This window comes from Hydra vulgaris, chromosome 12 (genome assembly GCF_038396675.1).
Source record: "Hydra vulgaris chromosome 12, alternate assembly HydraT2T_AEP".
Lineage (NCBI taxonomy): Eukaryota > Metazoa > Cnidaria > Hydrozoa > Anthoathecata > Hydridae > Hydra > Hydra vulgaris.
Window position 1 is genome coordinate 51,322,501 of NC_088931.1, and position 18,190 is coordinate 51,340,690.

Below are 18,190 nucleotides of genomic sequence, written 5' to 3' on the forward strand. Positions count from 1 at the left end.
ACTTTTGATGCAAGGTTGTTGGGAAGATCATAAATGTAGATGGGAAGCAAAACAGGACCGAAGAAAGAACCTTGAATTTCAAATTTTTCTTGCAAACATAGCATACATTTTTTGGAAATGTTATTATAGGCAGGGGCAGATTTTAAAATAGACCATTGTAAATTAAAATTTTTCTTTTTTTTTTTTAAATTCCAAATATATTTTGACAGCATAGTCTCTTTTGAATATTTTTTGTGTTTAAACGATTGTTTGTGGTTGGCATAACGTTTTTTCCATTCCCCTCGGTTAAGCCAATATATTGTTTATCAGGGTTGTTTTGTGAGGAAACAATGCATTTGTAAATTACATTTTTCGAAAGGCATTTTCCATTTAGAGGGCAATCTATTTTTTGTTTACAATTACAGTAATCAGTGTTTTTTTCTTTTATATGTTCATTTTAATTAATTAACGAGTAGTTGTGGCCTTTATAATTCTTTCAAAATTTTTTGTACAACTATAACTTACTTTAATGGTATTTCTGTTAAAAATCTTATGTAATTTATTAGAGGGAGGAAAATGTTTGTCTACTAATTTTAGAAAAATTTTACCTATATTTGTTGAAACATTTTTGTTGTACGGGGGGTTGAACCAAATTATGTTTCTATTTCTATTACGCTTTTTTGCAATTTTCTTTTCAAATTTTAGCTCGAAATTTTGAAAGCCACTTTTTTTAAGGGCATCTTCATAAACGCGTTTAGAGGAGTTAAAAATATTTTCATTAGAAGAGTTTTGGTTTTAGCCTATTGTTAATTGAAATTGGAATTTGTTTTAGAATTTGAGAGGGATGGTTCGAATTTACATTAATATACAATAATTCGTCATTAGGTTTTTTGTAGGGCTTATAGGAACTTTCTGAGAGGTTAAATGTGACATCAAGAAAATTCACTATTTATAAATTTATATTTATTTCAATTAGGAAGCCAATATTTTTAAAAACTATAGTAATATCTTTTCTAATTTTATCGAGTTGTGGCCCTGATTTTTTATGCATTATTATTAAACCGTCGTCGCGATAAAGACCTAATTGATTAATTTGGATTATTTTAGCTAGGGTATTTAAAATATAAATATGTATGCTATGTTTGCAAGAAAAATTTGAAATAATTACTCATTTAAATCAAGAAAATTTATTAAATAAAAAATCTGAATTAATTTCTAAATGTAGGCACGAAAATAAATACCTTTTAAAAAATTATAAAAACAAATGACCAAATTAAACTATCCCCATTCCAAAGAAAATTATTTCATAATTACTTTCTGTAACTTCTCGTTAACAAAAAAAATATAGTAATTAAAAATATTTTATAATAATTTATAACTTCCTGAAAAATATTTTTTTCTATAAATTGAATTTTTTTTTGAGATTTAGTAACTCTTCCTGATGATCCAGCAATGGTGAAACTTCAAGTCGAAGATAAAAGTTAGATAAGTGTTTTTTACTAATTTATATATATATATATATATATATATATATATATATATATATATATATATATATATATATATATATATATATATATATATATATATATTAGGGGTATTCAAAAAGTGAATTTTCAAATCTAAAAAACCATACCTCCTAAATTTGGGGCAAATATATAAAAAATGAGCCTCACAAACTTTGATCGCTGTCCGTTCACTTTTGACCCCCCCTCAAGCTAATAATTTAGTAGAGAATTGACCAAAAAGTGGTCGTTTTTGGGCGTCTTGAAGGAGGGGCAATTTTTTTTTTTTCAAATTTTTTTTTCTGCTATATATATATATATAGGCCTATATTTTTGTTTAAAAATATTTGGTTTTTTTTGTACTTATCAAAAATCTATGTTTGGTGATATAATCATGAAAATTGGTATTTTTAAAAATATATTTTCTGTTATGCCTAATGTTATATACATATATTTTCGTGTAAATTCTGATAGTTTAAAACTTTGAATTTTTCTAATAAATACAGATTAGTACATACAATAAACATTAAAAATGAGTGAAGCACAACTTAGGTCAATGAAAAAGGAACTTTTTATTATAAAAGAGGCAAAACCAGCTATATCAGGTATAAACATTTTTATTAATATTGGAATTATAATGAGTCATTAGTTGCTAAAAAATTTATTTTATTTATAAAATGTAAATCTTTCTATTTAGATATACAACTTCCAACAGGCTTGGATATACTTCGGAGAGTTGTTGTGAATGTATTTTGTCTAAAATCAAGAGACCCTGGATTAAAGCTGGATTTGATGTGTTAACTGATTTAAGTTTAGTTAAAAAACTTTTTAAATTGAATAAGTCCTATTCCAACTTGAAAAAAAATGCAAAAAGGGGAAATAGTGGTGATTTGGCATGAGTTTGAGATTAAAATAAAAAAACTTTTTTGGGCTGGTAGTTCTAATCTCAAAGATACAATCAGTAAAGATAAAAAAAGATCACTAAAAGACAAGATTGAAGATCTAAAATTTCTTGAAGATCAGGAAAACGAAAGAAAGTTTTTTATTGGTTCAGAGGATATTAAATATAGAAAAAAGGTACTCAATACTTTTAATTAATTACTTTAGCTCTTTCTCAAGCTCTGTTAATTCTTTTTTCCACTAATTTTAAAATTAAAAACTAAAACTACATTTTTTCTGTTAATTAGGCAAAAGAAAGCATCAGGAGTAAAAAATGTTTACAGCCTAAGATTTTGAGAGATGATGTACCCAACGTTGAACTTATAGACACAATTCTAAGCGATGATTCTTCAATTGAATCTGATTTCGAGCCAGGTGATTGGTATCATATAGAAGTCTCTGAAAACCCAGACACAGTAATTGCAAAAATTCCAAAAGATGTTTTTGCTGGTAATGTTTCACTTACTGCTACAGCCTGTGATATATCACCAAATGTTTTACAGAAGGTAACAAATGCAATTCTATATCAATCAGGTGTTGATCTTAAAGAAGTTAAAAGCAGTCAGTCTACCGCATATAGAAAAATCAAAAAAGAAAATGAAAACATGGCAAAAATTTCAAAAGAAGATGTTAAAGCAGCCATAGACGCATCTCCGTATCCATGTATAATTCATTTTGACGGGAAGACCTTGTTTGAGCTAAACAAAGGAAAAATGTTAAAGAGGGATAGAATGGCTGTTTTAGTTAACTTAATGGACAGACTTACCTACTTGGAGAACCTTCACTAGCCTCATCCACTGGTGAAGATCAGTTCCTAGGTGTAATGAACTTAATTAAGGAGTATCAACTTACGTCAAAAACTAGAGGAATATGCTTTGATACAACATCATCCAACACTGGGACGAGTAAAGGATCAGTTTCCAGAATATCCCAAGAACTGGATAAGTATCTCCTCCAAATAGCATGTAGGCATCATGTGACTGAATTAAGAATGCTTCACTTTTGGAAATTAGTGACCAATAAAGAAACTAGTGGACCTGATAATCCTCTTTTCAAAAAGCTTAAAAATATTTTTGAAGAACCTAATTTTAACTATAATTCAGTTCTACTGTTACGGTTTGATTGGAATAAGGTTAAAAGCAGTTTTTTAAAAAAGGCAGGTATGAAGTCATTACCATTTTGCAAAGCATACGTTAGTAAACCAGGTATTATAAGAGATGATAGAAGTGAGCTTGCAGAATTAGTTGTCACGTACTTATCCCCTATAACATATAAAGTAAGAAAAACTGGTGCTATTCATCATGCAAGATTTTTAGGAAAAGCAATTTATTATCTAAAGCTTCGGCTTTTATCCAATCAACTTACGTTTGTTCAGGAAAATGATAAACTGAAAATTGAAATTAAGCTTATTACAGAACTTATTGTTTGCTTTTATGCAAAATCTACAATCTGATGATGTCATCAAAGCTCCTTTTCTTGACATTACAGCCATACATCAAATGCATCTGTACAAGAAGGTATGTACAAACCCAATAGCTGTCGATGCTGTATTAGAGTCTCAGTATAAACACTGTTGGTATTTGGATTCAACAATGATACCTTTAGCTTTACTAGATGATGAGTTAGCATCAGAGGAGAAGGCAAAAATTGCATCAGCAATTCTGTCATTTGATATGCCTAGCTCTGACTATTATAAGCCTGAGAATAAAGTAAAGCAAGATATCAAGGAAATTTATAAAATGAATACAAAAATTGGGAAAAAACCACCATCCTTGTCTGCCTTGGTTGATGTCTTTTCTTACCTGATTTTTGACATGATTGGGTTTGATAAGCAACGAGTTCAAGACTGGCTCTCACTTCCACCAAACTATTGGCATACTCAGTCATGCTTCAAAAGTTTTCAATAATATGCTGAAACTTTGATTTTTGTAAATGACCATTCAGAACGGTCAATAGGTATGATGGGGCAGTATATTCATAGATATTCTGATGAAATTGAAAAGCACAACAGATTGCTAACTGTGGACAAAGTTCGATCTGTATTCAGATCACAAGAACAAAAATCCGGTACAATTTCAAAGATTAAGTTTAATGATGGACTTGGTGTGATGCGAAAAAAGATAAAGAGTTAAACTTGATTATTATTAGATTTGTAAATTTTTTTTCTGTTATAAAACTTGAATTCAAATTTATAATTATATTTATTCTTGCTCATTTTGATTTTTTTTTGATAAATGGTGTTTTTTTCAATATAGATAAACAACATTGCTGAGGTCACAACCAACAACTGTTCATTCTTTCTGGCAAAATGAAGTTGGTTGCTCCCTCTGCTATGTCTTGGGAATAGTTAGAGAGGCCTTGTGTGTATATTTTAATACACACAAGGCTTATAAATAAATATATATATATATATACATATATATATATATATATATATATATATATATATATATATACATATATACCTTGCATGTATAAATATATGTATATATATATACATGTATATATATATAATATATATATATATATATATATATATATATATATATATATATATATATATATATATATATATATATATATATATATATATATATATATATATACCTTGCATGTATAAATGTATATATATATATATATATATATATATATATATATATATATATATATATATATATAGAGATATATATATTATATATTTATATATATATATATATTATATATATATATAAATATATTTAAATATATATTTATATATATATATATATATATATATATATATATATATATATATATATATATATATATATATATATATATTGCTTTTTAAAGGTTTTTACAAGCAACTATATTAGTTTAATGTGGTTTTGTTATACTTTGATAAATCCCTTTATGGCTTCAGAAATCAGAATAAACGTTGATTCAGGAGACTCACTTATGAATTTTAAAATGGATTTCAGATTTATTGAATCTATTGAATACCAATATAGTAAGCTTTTTATTATATATCAGCATATTTTAAAGAGATTTTAAATACACCAAGGTGTTGTTTATAATAATATGTTTAATTTTTATTTTTATACTTTCCATTAAGGCTTACTTTCTTAGTAAGTTTACTTTTGTAATTCTTATTAAAAGATTTTTACTTAAAAGTAAATCTGTTTACTTTTAAGATAATAGCTATAATGCCAAATGTTATACATTTTTAGATTGGGTTCAGTGCACAAAATAAAAAATTGAACATAGTTGGTTAATTTGACCGGGTAACACAGATTTGACGGTCAACTCTTTTTATTGGCTGGTCAATTAAAATTTTATTTTTGGTGTTTTAATTTTTTTTTTATAAATTTTTTAAATAAAAAAAACTCTATGCTATAAGAGTATTACCTTTGAAATGATTTTAAATCAAATCATTTCTTTTTTTTAGATAAAAATTTACAACAAAGTTTTACAGTAAATAACTAATGTTCCAATTAACAGTTTGAAATAACCTTATTCTGAAATGGCTCATATGTGCTGATTAAAAACAGAGTTTTTATTAAAAAGGGAGGTTTGCCAACATCAGAGTAATTTTAGATGTTTTATATTTTTGAACACTTAGTTTTTAGTTAACTTGTTTTTATATAATCCTAAATTTTTTATAAAATTATCAACTAAACATTAGAAAATTTTAATTTAAAAAGATTTTTAAATTTTTTATTTCCTAATGTTTTACAACGCATGAAAATGTTTTTTACATTTGCTAACCGTTTTCTTAATAACTCAAAAAAGAAATGCGTTCATGATAAGTATAGTTATTTAAATAGCTAAATAGAATAATTGCGTTAATTCATTGCAATGACATCACAGACAGTGGCAAATTTTAGGCGATAATAAAATTTAAAAAGGTTTTTTAATAAGATTTAATTTAAAAAAGTTTAATGAAAAAAATGAATGAGAAAAAAAAACGATTTGAAGGGTTGTAAATGCTTATTTTTCGAAACTAAGATTTATTCAACCGGTCAACCTTGACCAGCAAGAACTCATATAGGGAGATTAAAACAGCAATTTTGATCATTTTATGCGGTTCTTGATCTTTATTGTGCTTGTTATTTTGATTTTTGGGTTGCTCAAATTTGTATTTTTCAAATGTATCATTTATTGCTGAGAAGCGATAAATTATTTCAACTACTTTTAAACAAAGCTACTTAAATAAAGTAAAGGAACTTTTAGTAACAATCACTATTAATTACACCTAAGAACAAGTATAAGTACAAAATACATAAGTATTTTAGTTAAGCAAATTGAAATTATAATAATAAAGTTTTAAGTTTTTTTTAAAAGTTTTATTTGTTTATGCAACACAAAGATCGCAAAAAGTGACCAACGGAGTCGTTCAGTTAGCAGACCTGATGTGAAACTAAAAACAGATTGTAGATGGTGTCGTGGAATAAAAAATAAAAATCATAAGAAAATATAAAATGTGTGGCAAGACTTTTGCGAAGTAGAAAAATGAAGTATGGATGCTAAGAGGGCATGGGAAGAAACAACTAATGCTCTAGTCACTCTGTTTGTAGAACAAATGCAACAAGGATAAAATATTTGATCTACTGATTTTAGAGACTGCTTATGTCTACAGGTGTGATGAAGTAGTGCATTAGTATGTTCCGTTTGGTTGTCTAGTATGGTCTAGTATGTTTTTGTTCACTTTCAAATTGGGTGATAAGAAAGCTAAACACACTTACTTCTTGCGCTTATGGTCTAGAACATCAGAGCCAGACATAAGACCTACAGAATGGATTTCAATTGATCGAATGCACACATTAGTCACCATATGCCACGAGCCATCACTCTTAGCCAAAAGAACTACAACCCTGTACTGGTGTGGAATGATGTGCTATGAAGTGAGATTTTAGATCCAAGCAAATAGTCAGCAAACGCTGAAGCTCCACAATGTACGTCGGACATTTCCAAATGAACGTGTGCGTGATTGTCGCATTACTTTGTTATATTTAAAAAAGTTTTAATTTTATTTTAAGTTTTATTTAATACAAAATTATATTCAAAAGTACTTGTCAGAAAAAATTAATTCAATAAGAAAATTAAAACACAAAAAACATAGAACTCAAAATATCTACAAACCATTTTTTAATCTTCTCTAAAATTTTTCATAATATGACACCACTCTATTCTTTTAATATGTTTCTGAAACAACTGTATTTTTTCTTTTTAGATAAACCAACCGTTGAATCATTTGTATTTTCAAAAAGTGATTCGTTAATAATGAGGTTTAATGTATCAAATTTAATCACTGGACTAACATTTGATACTAGTGAACAATTATTGGAGTTTTGTATCTATTATGAAGTAAATGGTGCATACTTACCATACAAAGATAACAAGATGTTTAATGATACTATTGTGAGAATAATTTTTTTTTGTTTGGATTTTTATGAATAATTTTTTTAAATTTAAATTGTATAAATAAATTTTTTAAATTTAAAGTTTTTGATATTCCAGCCTTTTTTTGATTTTTTTACTTTTATTTTTTTTTTCAATTTTTTGATTATTGCATTCAAACACATTTTTTTGTGCACATAAATGAATTTTTGTAGGGTTGTACAATTATAATTATACTAACTTTCATAACCCGTACAATACAGGTCATGGTGAGTCTGTTTCACACCTGACTATTTTTAAACTTGTTTTTAATTTGGTCTCTATACTTTAATAAATTTTAGTAAATGGCAAGCTGTTTTTAATGTTTGGCAATTAATTTATTATTATACCTGTTGCTAGATTGTAATCAAGGTGATAAAAGGTTTCCATTCACATATAAAATTATTATAAAAGTATAAAAAAAATAAAGCAAAAAAGATCAATATATCCATACAAAATAATAATTCCAAAGCGAAAAAATATAGAAATTCAATTGAGAAATTATTAAGTTAATTATTTTCACCATTTTACATAGAATTAGTTTTTTTTATAGCTTTTCTAGATAAAAAATACAACAAAAAAAATAATTTATTTTCTTATTTTCATTTGCATATATAATTTCAATTTTAATTAAAAAATAATTCTATTTTTCCTTTATCATTAGCTGATATATTTTATTTATTAAATGCATTATGCATTATTTATGAAAAAAAAAGGTTAAAAAAAGAATGAAAATAAAATAACATAAAAAAGTTGGCAAATAAACATTTGTAGTAAATAAAATATAAATAAAAATACATAAAATAAAAATATTTACATTTAATTTAATGTGTGGCACCCCCTCTTTTAAATTTTATGCTTTAAAGTTCTGCAAAATTGTTTGATATATTTTGTATGCAGGTTTTTTCGATTTCATCTGAAATATATTTATATCCTTTTCGAACATCATCACTTAAACTTTTGTGTTTAAACTGGAATACAGTTAGTGAAAGCAACTTTACCATTGCTGTAAAAGGAACTTCTTATCTTACTGGTGAGCTTAATGTTTTACCAAATGTGTTATTTAAAATAGAAGTTTTATGTTGTTAAGTTAATAGGATATCATTAATTATTGTGTGATATTATTAATTAAGTTACTTTTTTTACTTAATTCTTGTAAAACAATTGCATACATAATTGTATAGATATGGATAAATACATGCACAGGTGTATATCAGCACCTTAGCATTTAATAATATTTATAGTGTTTGGTTCTAACATAATTTTATAGTTAAAAATTTTTTTTTTGTCTTACTTTTGAAGCCACTTCACTACATTTCTACTTATTTATTGTTTATTTCATAATGGTTTTATTTTTTATTAATTTGATTTAGCTGATTATTCTTGGTCAATAGAAAACATGGATGTAACAAACAATTTTGTCCAATATACAAGTGTTGTTGGGACTGAAATTCTTTTTGGTGATTCAGTTAATATGCAAAAAAATAATTCTTTAAATAGACTTATGACCAATCATTTTGGATCAAGTTGCTACACTCAACCAGATTTATGTGATACAGGATTTACTGTTCAACTCAATGTGGAAGGTATTCAATATAAATTTTAAAAATAATAGGTGTAATACTTACATTGTTTACCTCTAAACATAGATTATTAATGAAGCTTTTCATGTTTGTTTATGTTTATTTTATGTTTGCTATGAATTATTTATTGTAAAATTTCAACAATTTTGTTTTTATCACTTTTAATGTTTTTACTTTTAATTGGGATAATATAACCCAGAATAACTTTAGTTCTTTTTATTTTAAAAAAAGAAATAATAAAATTAATTCATAAGTAGAAGTTTAATTAGAAAATGAAATTTTACTATTTTAGTATATTTTTTCCTTGTGGGTGGGAAAAGTGTTTTTAACTGAAGTAATTATTTAAATCAAAAACCAATATTTTGCATTTTTAGTTTAGTTTTAGTGTTTTTTTTTTATAATTTGATTAATTTTTTATCTTTTCCAACCTGTTTAACAATAACAGTTCAATGTATTGAAGAATAAAATATCTTCTAAAAATGAGTACTAAGTTAAAAGTTTTGACAAAACATTCATACCTAAAATTTTTTATTTTTGTCTGTGCTCAAAGTAGAAAACAATATCTAGTGCAATCATAGATATGTAAAGTACTGGATACAGCATAGGAATGCCTGATCTAGTAAATTTGCAAAAAATTATGAAGCAGATCTGCCATTGAAAAAATGACAGAGTGAGGCAAAAAGATTTAATGCAAATTTGCAAACATTTAATGTTTAATAACTAAAAAAAAACTCATAATAGAAACACAATCTAGTTTTTTATGGTATATGAGCTTATATATTCTATATGATTAAGTATTAAGCTCAAGACTTAAGTCAAGTCAATTAACTATTTATTAGTATCACTCATATCAAGGGGCGTGAAAAGCCAATAATTGAAAGCTCTATTATAGGGAAGTTATACTCACAAATAAAGTATCAAGTTTTAATATTAACAATATATTACTATTAAATGTCATTATTTAATGGAAAAAAAAAAGATGGTGTTTTTAGAAAGCAATAATCATGTTTATATAAACCTATATCTATGTTTATTATGTTTACTATAACATTAAAAGTGTTTGAGGTCGGTAATTTTTTGCCAAACTCGTTTCTATGTTTTATGGTAAGACCTTTGTTTCAAATTTTTTTTGCCGAGCTGATGCTGACCTTTAAAAGATTGTGGTCGGCAAATTATTGCCGACCTCATTTTTCCTAATTTTGAGGGTTGTTTATATATATATATATATATATATATATATATATATATATATATATATATATATATATATATATATATATATATATATATATATATATATATATATATATATATATATATATATATATATATATATATATATATATATATATATATATAATATATATATATATATATATATATATATATATATATATATATATTAGCATAACAGTAAAAAGTTAAGAATATTTATACTAGCTTGCACATATTCACACAAAACATTTGATTTTATCAATGCTATTTAATAATGTATAAATGCAGTAAGAGTTCAGCAAAAAAACTGTCAGAAACCAGTATGTCAATAAAATGAATTAATAATGGGTAAAACCACCCTTTACTTTAAGCAGTTTGCGAATACGGTTTTGCATGCTTGAGGCTAGTTTTTTACAATAAGCAGTCATGTCTTCATCCCTGTGCCACACACTGATGACTCCTTTAATTATCTGCTGCTTTGTTGTTGGTTTTAACTGGCTGAGTTTACACTTGGTGGTGTTCCAAAAATTCTTTATTGGCCTCATGTTGGGTGAACTGCCAGGCCAATCTAGAACAAGAAACCTTGTTGTCAGCTAAAAACTTGGCAGATTTTGCCTTGTGGCAAGGGGCACCATTCTGCAGAAAGATGCCATCTTTTCTGAGGTACCACATTAACCAATTTGTACCATTTTGTGACCATTTTAGGTCCAATTGAACCACAATACCCAAGTTGCGTTATAAAAAACAAATATTTTATATATATTATTTTTTTATTACATTGCAATAAAGTACTCAGGAAATTTTATAGCAGTTTAATTGTAATTATGGAATCAATTAAATTAAAAATTGCATTGTTTGTTTCAAAAAGGTATTGACACAATTAAAAGCTTAGATGAAATTGTTTCATTTAGTTTTTCTAATTTTAAATGAAATACAGAATATAATATGAAATACTTTAATGTAGTATGGAATATAATACGAAATAAATTGCATCGAATATTGTTGGTGAAAAAAGTACCCTAAATATAAGAAAACAAAATAATAACAATAACCTTAAATAATCACATCTGTGAACAAATTTTTAACTATCCCAATAACTTTTTTTAAAATTTAAGTTGCACCACAAAATTTTATTAAATTTCATGGCACTTATAAACAGCCTAATTTATTTAAGTTTTTAAACATCATGTTGTGTTAAATATATTGGTTTATTGATTAAAAAATCTTGAGTGGAGGGTGGGCGGACGCTCTCATGGCTCTGTCCTCATTATGTTTCCGCTCTTGTACTAGCCAATTTGTTCATGGGAGGGAATGATAAGAATGATACTGCTGCTATGAATTTTTTTTTTTTTACATTACACCTTTCCGGCCCAACAAGACATATATGTCCCGGTTCATTTAAACTATAAAGAGGTTCAGCTTTTGTTTATATCCGTATAAAAATTAATCAAAACATTTGTCACATAGTTAGGCAATACTTCAAAACAACTTTTTGTCTTATTTGTGGGTTTTTTTAATTAATTTTTTTTAATTCATAAAACAGTTACAATCAAAATATGTTGCTTAGATTTATTATGCTTCATTAAAATATGCAGTTCTTAAAGAATCATGCTATACCTTTGAAAATTTTTTTATAAGTTATTTAATCTTAGTAGAATAGAAATAATACACACTTTATATCTGCATTATCATTCTTGTATTGTTTTTTTTTTGTAATAAGTTGTGGGACAAATATGTCCCGTCAGGCTTTTTGAAGTCTTTTTTGTATAAATGTTTATTTGTTGCAATCTTTTAGTATAAAAGTAAAAAATGAGTCAAAAAAGATATTACTTTGCTGCTGAAATTGCAAATATTATTAAGAAGATATTCCAATAGAAAATCGATGAATGCGAAAACCCAGTAGATTATTTTTTAAAATACTTTCACGGTGAAATTATGAAATCTATTACTTATCAGAGTAACTTGTATATACATCAGTTACAGAAAAAAGTTCTAGTGCTAACAAAAAACGATTTGTATGCTTTCATCGGAATCAATATGGTAATGGGGTATCTTGAGCTTCCTTCCTGGAGGAACTACTGGAGTAATGAAACTGATTTGGCAATGCCATTTGTTTGAGATATCATTCCATGGTAAAATAGGTTTATTCAAATACTTTCAAGCAACAACATTGCAAAAGCAGCTGACAATACAGATAAATTATATAAGTTACGTCCATTGATAGACAGTTTGAATAACAACTTTACAAAATTATTAAATTTATTGCGTTACCTTTGTATTGATGAGGGAATGATACTTTTTAAGGTTTGTAACTCTTTAAAACAAAATAACTCTAAGAAACCAATTAAAAAGGGATATAAGCTTAGGTCGACGGCTAATATGGATGGATATCTTTTTAAATTTGAAATATAACAGGGAAAAACAATAAATGTACTGATCATACAATGCCAAAGTATTTTAGATTAGGTGATAATGTTGCTTATAAAATGATGAAATCTTTACAAGGAAAATATTACGAAGTTTACATTGACAACTACTGCATTTTAAAAATCTTAAGAAGATTTTTAAAATGCAGGTAATTGTCATACCTTGGGCCTGAAAGAGTTAATCAATAAATATTTTAAATTTTTCTTTTATTTATTATATCATTCTTTAAAATTATTTTTTTTAGTTTAATTTTTGTATTTTTTTTTTTCTTAGATTTTATTCTCTTTTTAGTTTAAGGGTTTTTTATTTTAATTTAAGTTTGCTTTATTTTTTTAGAGCATTTTTAAAAGCTCTAATTATCAAAACATGCAAAGAGTCTTGGTCTCATAAAAGTCATGCAACCTCACACCTTTTATGTGAAGGCCTGTTTATGTATATTAGAGTGTCCCGAAAAACAATGTTTTTGAAAAATAAATACTGCCATCCTCTCTTTATGTGTTCTATATGATAAAAAAACACTTGACTTAAATTAAAAAAAAATTTAGGGGCCCATGTAATGTCTTAAATGAAGCAAAATTATATGAAAATTTAAAAAAAATGATAATTATATAAAAATGAAGTTTATTAACTAAAAATTAAAAAAGCGCATTTTTATCAACTTTTTTTTGACAAAAATTTTTTTATTTAATAAGTTTTTTTTAATATAAATATCATTTTTAAATTTTTATATAATTCCACTTAATTTGACTCCCAACATAAAACACTATTAAAGAACTTTTTTATTGATAATATTAGGAACTTGTTAAATGTTTAGGAGTCATGAGGAACTCATAAAAATATTTTTTATTTAAAAAATGTTTAAATCTAGTGTTTTTTTATCATATGAAACACATTAAAAGGGTGAAAGCATATATTTTTCAAATGTGTTGTATACCTGATATATATATATATATATATATATATATATATATATATATATATATATATATATATATATATATATATATATATATATATATATATATATATATAAACATATGTGTGTATGTGTGTATGTATATTTATATGTGTTTGTGTGTGTGTGTGTATATATATATACATATGTATATATATATACACATGTATACATATGTATATATATACATATATACATATATATATATATATATATATATATATATATATATATATATATATATATATATATATATATATATATATATATATATATATATATATATTGCAACAAAGAAAATTAGTGATGTGTTTGGAGACCTATTGAAACTAAATAAATCCAAAGTTAGTTAAGAAAACTTTCTAATAAAGATTTTAACTGATAGTGATCAAAGTGGGTACCCAATAGGGTTTGATAACAACACATCAAAAGCACTAGCAGAAACAAATCCCAAACTGAGCATCCAGAAAATAGCAAACAATCTTCAGGCTTCTTGGTCAATGAAATTAAGAAGATTTGCAGACAAGGGTATTTGGGTCTCACATCTAACGTCAGAGATGAATAAAAACAACTGTGCGCAATTTGTACATTTCTTTTGTGCAGAGAAAAAAGTGATCCATTTTTATGAAGGATTGTTACTAGTGATGAGAAATAAGTCTTGTACAACAACAACAAGCGTACTAAACAATGGCTTTCTCCAAACCAACCCGCTGTAACTACTCCAAAACCATCCCTCACTTTAAAATAGGTATTATTGTGTGTTTGGTGTGATTGTGTTAGCATAATTTACTTGAACTATTGAAGCCAGGAGTAAAAGTTATGGATAAATTTTATTGCCAACAATTGGATAGATTGCACAACCAATTCTTGGTATAACAATCAGGTCTGATCAATAGAAAAAGCAAGACTAACCCCCAAAAATATAATTTAACTGAACTGGAGAGTTTGCTACATCCTTCTTATTCCCCGAACATAACACTATTCAATTTTTATTTACTCTGGTCCATGGAACACTTCCTGAAGAATATTTTTTAAGTGTTAATGATGTTTAAACTCATCTAGAAGCATTTTTTTCTTAATAGGATACTGAATTTTATAAAAATACCTACCAACAAGATAGGAATAGGTTCTAGATAGCGATGAAGATTATACAATTGATTTAATGTAAAATTGAGTTAAATTCTATTTTTTATTGCCATTTAAATAAATGATTACTTATGGCTACATATACATGTGAACATAGTTATTAGATGTTTTCTGAAAAACTATTTGTTAACTTAACTATCTGAGTATAGTATTAACAAGGAAAAGAATTTTGAACTTAAGAACCAGCGACATAAGTAATACTAGAACTAAGCCATTCAGTGATGTGATCATTAAAGTCACCAGCAATTAAATATATTTGACAACGATATAGAGAGATAAAGGAAAGGGTTGGTCAAATTGATCAGAAACAACATTAAAAAAAGTGCAGTCTTGAAAAAAATAAGAACAAAAAAATTTAGAGCAATTAAATATATTTGACCATATCAATGTCAATTAATGTATGGATTTTGTCAATACAGGTGTATATAGTTAAGTCATTAGCAAAAAAGAATCACTTTAGATTTAAGATTGTTGGGAAGATCATTAATGTAGATAAGGAACAACACAAGAATAAAGACAAGGAAAAATACTGCAAGATTTTCATCTTGTAGTATCCCTGAAGTTTTGAAGAAGAACAGTATTAGTCTTTGAGAATGGCTATAATACTACGGATAGAGAGAAATTATTTAATAATTTCAAAAATTCCCAGATATATTCATACACTATATGAATATATGTAATTGGCATTATAGATATATTTACACATTATATGAATATATATATATAAATATATATATATATATATACATATATATATATATATATATATATATATATATATATATATATATATATATATATATATATATATATATATATATATATATATATATATAATAGAGATGATAGATATATCCACACACTATATGAATATATATATATATATATATATATATATATATATATATATATATATATATAATAGACATGATAGATATATTCACACACTATATGAATATTCATAATAGATATAATAAGCATGACAGATATAAGATAGTAAAATAACAGAAAGTTCATTTCTAGCCTTTGCTTATATAGCAATCCTAAAAAGCAGCAGGATATACAAGAGGTTGTACTAGCTTACATGTTATCAGTTGCAGGATGATAAGATTATTCATAAGATCTATCATGGTGATCATTGTCATAGGATTGATCATGGTGATCATTGTAATCATGGTGATCATTGTAATCAAAAAAACTGTTTTCAAATCAAGAAAGTTATTTTATACAACAAAAGAAAAATCTGATTTGTGTTTTTAGATGTTTTTAATGAATGCAAATACCCTGCAATATATCAAGTATAATTTTTGCCACTTTTTTTTAAAGTAATGCACATGTTTTTCAAAATGAAAGTTAAGCACTTGAAGTTTAACTTTTATTTTAAAAGTTTCTAGTTATTCAAGTCTAAAGACTTTGCCTGAAACTACTTTGAAGCCGTACTATCTGAACAATGTATTGACTACAATATTGAGGGATAAAGGAAAAGGGCTCAATAAAAAACAAAGAGAAAAGTGATTGAGTGGAGAGGTACTAAACAGAAGCACATGAAAAAGTGGTCAGAGGATTTAAACTTGATTTCATGACATATAGGTGTATTAATACACAAGTATATGGTTAGGCCAGGCATATGACTATTAAGTCTTTGCGAGTCAAAGGATAGTAGCTATCAACACTGTGATCCGATGATAAAATAACCCAATTCAAGTTAGTCTCATAAAGACCACATAAGTCTGGTGTGTTGTGCAAGAGGTAAGATTCAGCTGGTGAAAAGTTACTTCGAAGACCACAAATGCTTGTAATTGATAGATTAAAACATTTCGGTGGTGGTAATGGTTTTTTATGTTTAACAATTTCAACTTATATGCGGTAGTGGTGTAGTGGTAGAGCGCTCGCTTCATAAGCAAGAGGTTCCGAGTTCAATTCCTGCCACGTCCCTGGTAGTACCGCGCTCAACTTGTTTCTCCGCGCATCGGCCTTGTTTTTCAAGGTTCGTGTTTCGGAGTTAAAGAGTTGAGAGAGGGTTATAACCACAAGTATCCTCCTCATCTGTAGTGGCCTTCTCGGCCTTGGGGAGGTGAATAAAAAAATATAAAAAAAACTACTTTAGTCATGTTTTAAGTTATTAGAGAATTTCACTCAATCATAGGTATTGCGTGGCACCCTAATAAAGAAGCTATGGAGTTGTTTCAGTGTTGCTTATTAACACTAATTTGAACTCTGTGGTAGTTTTCTTAAAAGACCATTAAATTCAGTTTCTCTACACTCAGGAGATAACAGAAAGAGTTGCATAGCCACTAAGAAGGAGGCACAAGTAAAAACTTAATAGTAGGGGTATTTTTAGTAAGACTTAACTTTTATAAGCTTTTGTTTAAAAAAGCTAGTCCTACAATGGAGCAGATAGGGAGGTAGTACTAGATTTCATGTTACCAGTGATGATCCTGAACCTGAACTGATTTTTTGTTAGAATTCTACCTTCTTTATATCAGTTCTCTGCAACAATATGTCCAAATTAATAAGAGTTTTAATATTTACAAGCTTGAATATTCATGTAGTGGAATTTATATCAAAATATGAAAGAAGATAATTTTGAACATAAGTACTGCGCATTGAACAAACAATATTAAAAGGCAATTGGCATGCTTCTCTAGCAACAGAACATTACAAGTAGTGCCCCATTATATTTGACCAGATCAAAGCTATTACAGTTAAGCCTAATTATTATGAAAAAAACTTGAAAAAATCCTTTGAAACTAACTATTCAAAAATGTTTCACTAAATAAAATACATCCAATTATTTTAATCCTAACTCATAAAAAATAAATAAAGATGTAAAAATTAAATAGAATAGATGTTTCTAATCTAAGTCTGACTCTAACCTTAACCCTGAATCTTTAAATTATCAAAATAGTTTTTACATGACATTATCTTTTTATTGTCTTTTTATGATTTTTTGTATAAAATAGGAGTATGTCTTGTAGGTAGAACATGGCTATATGTATATACATTTTACAGTATTTATTTTT

At 26.3% G+C, this 18,190-nt stretch overlaps 1 protein-coding gene across 4 annotated transcripts in view; it reads left to right on the forward strand.

Moving 5' to 3' along the window:
* The window catches only part of LOC105849170 (uncharacterized), a 209,399-nt gene that overhangs the window by 46,759 nt on the left and 144,450 nt on the right, over positions 1 to 18,190 (forward strand). For all 4 annotated transcript variants that reach the window (XR_010642513.1, XM_065813632.1, XM_065813633.1 and 1 more), the window contains 4 exons: positions 5,256 to 5,412; positions 7,636 to 7,823; positions 8,742 to 8,874; positions 9,215 to 9,427. Coding sequence is in view for 3 of the 4 variants with exons in the window: in XM_065813632.1 (XP_065669704.1) it covers positions 5,256 to 5,412; positions 7,636 to 7,823; positions 8,742 to 8,874; positions 9,215 to 9,427 (691 nt within the window). In the remaining variant the exon portion in view is untranslated. The remainder of the gene's footprint in view (positions 1 to 5,255; positions 5,413 to 7,635; positions 7,824 to 8,741; positions 8,875 to 9,214; positions 9,428 to 18,190) is intronic.